This window comes from Nicrophorus vespilloides, unplaced genomic scaffold (assembly GCF_001412225.1).
Source record: "Nicrophorus vespilloides isolate i.1.1-1 unplaced genomic scaffold, Nicve_v1.0, whole genome shotgun sequence".
Taxonomy (NCBI): domain Eukaryota; kingdom Metazoa; phylum Arthropoda; class Insecta; order Coleoptera; family Silphidae; genus Nicrophorus; species Nicrophorus vespilloides.
The window spans coordinates 148,939-154,565 of NW_017096383.1; the positions used below are offsets into that span (position 1 = coordinate 148,939).

General features: G+C 30.0%; 1 protein-coding gene across 1 annotated transcript; it reads left to right on the top strand.

Moving 5' to 3' along the window:
- The first annotated feature begins 3,741 nt into the window (after nt 1-3,741).
- Nucleotides 3,742-4,264, top strand: LOC108556878 (UPF0184 protein AAEL002161). Its single transcript, XM_017913164.1, has 2 exons — nt 3,742-3,933; nt 3,991-4,264. Exons 1-2 carry the CDS (start codon nt 3,840-3,842, stop codon nt 4,173-4,175), a joined length of 279 nt encoding a protein of 92 aa, XP_017768653.1. The 5' UTR covers nt 3,742-3,839; the 3' UTR covers nt 4,176-4,264.
- The last annotated feature ends 1,363 nt before the right edge of the window (nt 4,265-5,627 follow it).

Consider the following 5,627-nt stretch of genomic DNA (forward strand, 5'->3'; position numbering starts at 1 on the left):
AAAAAAAAAACAAAAACAAACAAACGTATATGTATATTATATTCATAGACTTTTTACAAAAATTATTTTCAAATGAAGGATACTTAGTTATAATCCTGAAAAGAAAACGCCACCATAACATTTTTTTACTACTTTATTTATTTCTATTTTCTACAATGATGTCAAAATAATAAATAAAATCAAACCAAAACCAAGTAAATAACGTAATAATAACAATTTTATATTCGTTCGCATTAATTATGAAAGCAAAAAATGTAACTGTATATTTATTTATTTTGTACACTACACTAACGCAAGGATTTGTAATCTATGTAACTTTTAGACTTTTAAACTAGGATTCTGTGTACTGCTAGTCACAGGTTTCGAGAGTGTCCTCCATTGACTCCAATTCAAGGATAGTATTATTTGTCTAGTTTATTTTCTCTTCTATGTTTGTTTTTTTTTCTATTTGTGTTAATTTATTTTCTTCAATTTCGAGAGAGAAGTTTAAAAAAAAAAAGGAAATTTTGATGGCGGAGCTGGAGACGAAGGAGAAAAAAATCTTAGGCTGTGGACTAACTGAAAAAAATAAGTATCATAAACCAAGTCAGGCTATTCCTGTAAGAAAATACTTTTAATAGGTTTACGAAGCAACAACAACAATAAAAACACAACACAAGAGCAAATAGATTTTTTCCTGTTCTTTTTTTTTTAATATAATTTAAATATATAAAAAAATATATATAATTATGAAACCAACTATTGTATTATTAGTTTGTAGTCGTTCTTTTCTCGGGGGTTCACAAATAATCAACAATTTATATATATATATTAATTAATTAATTATGTTTTACGCTCGCAACTGGCGAGACTTGTTGTTATTTATTTTAATTTACTTTGAATAAATCGTTGTTGTATAAACATATTTACGACCGTTCGTGTGCACGTTGAGTTGAGTAGTTTAGTTCTTCTTTTAATTTCCTGTTTGATTGCGTCAAACATGTTTTTACGTTTGTTCTTTTGTGCGACATGCGGATATGTCGAAATTTCGTATTCCGTATTTGAAATGTGAGGAGGAATTAACTTGAAAATAATAATACAACAATAATGATGAACACTGCGTAACACCAAAAAGAAAGAAAAAAAAAACGTTTATTAAATTAAAATATTGTGTAATTTTTACATAACTAGAGTAATCTCAAAATGTTATTTGAATATAAACAAAAAGAGTCCTAGTTTTTAGAAGTATTTTCATATACATATAGATGTTTTAAATTGTTGAAAGCTTGTGATAAAAAAAATTGATTAATAAAAAAAACTATATCCAAACACACATTAAATATTGTTTCATTTATTATTTGTATATATGTATATCCGCTTTTACTTCTCTGGATCCTTCTTCCCGCTTCAGGGTGTTCCACAAGGCTCATCTCTGAACCTCATGTTGCATAACATCATTCCTATTGCATCAAATACAAAATTTGAGTAAATCGATTCGTGCTAAATAATATATTTTAGGTGCTAATATATTTTTCATTAGGTTAGGTCATAGGTTAATTATTTAGATTAAGAATTTAATTAAAATGCTTTATTTTGATAACTTTTAATACATGTATTGACCAAACCACAATGCACCGGCCGTTAGCTCATTGGAATGGTTGCAGTTTTTTCTTTAATTTGCGTATTTGATTGTTTAATTACACGAGTGGTAAACGATTAATTTAAAAAAAACGTGAGGGTATAAAAAATATTTAAATAAATGGTTATATTCATATATATTAGAAAATTTGAATTTACTGTTGTAAAGAATAATTCTTTCGCTTTCGTTTGCTATAACATATATTAGTTTTGGTCAATTAATAAGAAAGTTATTAGGCTTTAATGCGTTGGCGGTTTTTGCGCATCAAAACGTAAGTCCCCCCCCCCCTATAGATTCTCGAAAATGCCAGAAAATTTCGATTTGCACTAGGAGACTATGAGTAGCGAGTAGGTATCTGAGCTCCTAGCATTTGTCGTTCCAGATTGGTTGTAATTTGAAATTTGCATTAGTGTTAGTGAAAGAACTGTCAAAGTGACAACTACTATCGCAAGTTAAATTTAAAGGTCTTTATTGGATTTCCTGTCCATTCTACATTCTTCTGAATACAAACTTAATGATCAACATGCTCCATTGCTTCCTTCTTCTATTTACTTTTATGGAAAACCTTTTTCTGAACTTCATATTTCACTTCTGGCAAGTACTAATGGAACGTGTCAATAACCATTGATCACTAAAGTTTTTTGTCTTCAGAAAAAATACAACAGAAACTGTATAAAATCTTTTACATAAAACATACCAAATCAGTGTCTTCATATAAGAATGTGCATTAATTGTTAATAATCATAAGGTAAGTAGTCAACAATTATTGGTAGAATTGTTATTAATTTAGGATCTGATAGCAACATGCCCCTAATATATAGTTGATGACCTTAAGTTCTCCAGAAAGTGGAAAGCATTCTTTACTAGCAGTTTTAAATTGCAAATAGTGGAAACCTTAACTGTTACTATATTACTTCATTAAGGAAATGGATAACAACTATGAACCCTACATCACCCATGATTCTATTGTTGCTTCCTACATGATCTTTAAAGACAGGATAACATTTTTGAATGCCAGATGTATTGAAAATATAGGAAAATAAAAAATGTAAATTTTCTTCAAATCACCAGAAACATATTAAAAGCTTTTTTATTTAGCTATCAATCAATATATACACTCGTTTTAATCTCTGCATATTTTAGATCAACAGTCTGGAAGAATGTGCTTACGAAAATACAGGCCATTTTCGAAAAGGTTGTTTTCCATCCTATCTAATACCAAAGTTTAATAATTAATTGTAAAGAAGCTATAGTAGCTACAAACCTGTATTTATACTCATTTTAATGAACATTTGAGATCATTTTAATCCGTGTATATTCAAGATCAACATGCATTTATAACTTTCTTCTGGGAGCTCATGTTTACGAAAATACAGGCCATTTTCGAAGACGTTATTTTTCCAGTTCATTTGTGAAATACCAAAGTTTGTTAATCAATTATGAGGACATCATTGCAGCTACAAATTAATATTTGGGCTCATTTTAATCCGTGTATATTCAAGATCAACATGCATTTATAACTTTCTTCTGGGAGCTTATGTTTACGAAAATACAGGCCATTTTCGAAGAAGTTATTTTCCCAACTCATTTGTGAAATACCAAAGTTTGTTAATCAATTATGAGGACACCATTGCAGCTACAAATTAACATTTGCTCTCATTTTAATCCGTATATATTCAAGATCAACATGAATTTATAACTTTCTTCTGGGAGCTCATATTTACGAAAATACAGGCCATTTTCGAAGACGTTATTTTCCCAGTTCATTTGTGAAATACCAAAGTTTGTTAATCAATTATGAGGCAATCATTGCAGCTACAAATTAATATTTGCGCTCATTTTAATCCGTGTATATTTAAGATCAACATTCATTTATAACATTCTTCTGTAACATCTAAGACGTTATTTTCCTATTTGTTCATGGGATGTTGAGACATCTTATCTGATGGTGTCGAAAAAACGACATCTTATCATTACAATTTCACAAAAGCCACAATAATTACTAACGGATTCAATAGATTCGTCTCGTAAATCCAATTTTATACCATCGAAAAAAATATCCAATAAACAATTTACTGTGCAATCATTTAAAAAAAAAGTGCATTTTATGACTCATTCAAACTACAGCCAACTTCACTTTAAGCTGTCAGAGTCATATGATTTCGACTGCTTATCGCATTCATTATCAGTCGCGCTTAAATAAACTGTAATAAACAAAATTATGGGTAAGGTCGCACCGCAGGAAAATATGGATGAGGGCCAGGATTCCGATTCGGAGGTCTGCGATTCAGATGTGGAGGACATGAGCCAAGAAGGTACATTATATTCCATCAACAATATTAACATTTAATTGCACTGACAACCCTTTACAGAGTTGGAGGCCCTGAACAGTCAAATAGATGCACTCAATTCAGCCCTAGACAGCATGGAGCAGAAGAACGATAATATTTACTCTCAGCTCCAGAAGCTGCTGCAAGATAACAGAGAGATCAGACAGCAAATGCAGAATCAGCAGACAAGTAACGAGGAAAGCAGCAAATCTGCACCCCAACAATAATGTAATCAACATTCCCATCAATGTTACCAATGGTTAAAAGTATTAATTAATTCAATACATTTTCTGTAAATAGAGTTTATTAAAAACAACTACAACAAAAAAATCATTATGTGAGCAAGTTCACTGTATAGTTTGAATTGTTTTAATTTAGAATTGAGAAAAAATGATTTAGTTTATTGAACACAATTTATATATTTAAAGTAATTGTATCAAAACAATATAAAAACATATGATTATATAAAAAAAAATGTTTTATTCTACTCTAAAAATTTGATAAATAGATAAATGTACAACATGATAAACTCCTTCCTATAAAAATACAAAAGTTCTTATAGTATAACGCAGTGATTCTCAAACTTTTTGGTCCACGATCCCCTTTTGGACATAAAAAGTTTTTGCGACCCCGAAGAATGTGTAGAAAAGCACCCAAGATTGATCTGTCAAATACCACCCAAATATTTTACGAGGAACATTCATGTTTAACATTCTTCTAGAAGCAAGAGCTTACGAACATTAATGTCCAAAACACTTCTGAGAGTTGGTGTATACGAAAATAAAGGTCATTTTCGAAGACGTTATTTTCTCAACTCATTTGTGAAATACCAAAGTTTGTTAATCAATTATGAAGACACCATTGCACCTACAAATTAATACTTGCACTCATTTTAATCCGTGTATATCCAAGATCAACGTCCATGTATAACATTCTTCTGGGAGCTCATTTTTACGGAAATACTGGGCATATTACAAACGTTGTTTTCCAATTTCTTCATCTAAGTGTATATGTATGTTTGGTTGCCTGTGCTTTAGGCGCAAAATAAATTTCCTTTCTCATTTAAATAAACAAATGTTATTACTTTAGTCTAATAATTAAAATACTAATTATATTTCGAGTTATATGCATTTTAATTAAGACAAGCGGCAACATCTACCAGAATTTGTCGAAAAGTCTGCAGCAGGCATACGTACGTGTGGTTGCAGACTGTTTATTGAATATTCCGACAGACGTTTTTAATACGCGATAACCGCCAACTCATTAAAGCTTAATAACTTTCTTATTAATTTGCAAAAACTAGTTTATTTTAAAGCAAACGAAAGTGAAATAATTATTTTTAAAATTAAACGCTTCAAATATATATGAATATAACCATTTATTTAACTATTTTTCTATACAAATCAAGTATATTAATTTTATTCTCAATCCAATTTGGCGAGATAATTATATCATCGAACACACAATTTAAAGCTGAATACATATCACCTTTCCAACGAAACTATCGTGCTATCGTCGAGCTACAACGAGCTGTTGAAATGGAAAAAAAAAAGTGAATAGGATTTTCGGTAAAATCGCTGTTTCGTTGAAATCCGACGAGTTTTCACGTTTTTCATGAATTTCTCTACAACCCTTTAAGATAATTACATGATCCACCTCAATTCAAAGCTGAATACTTT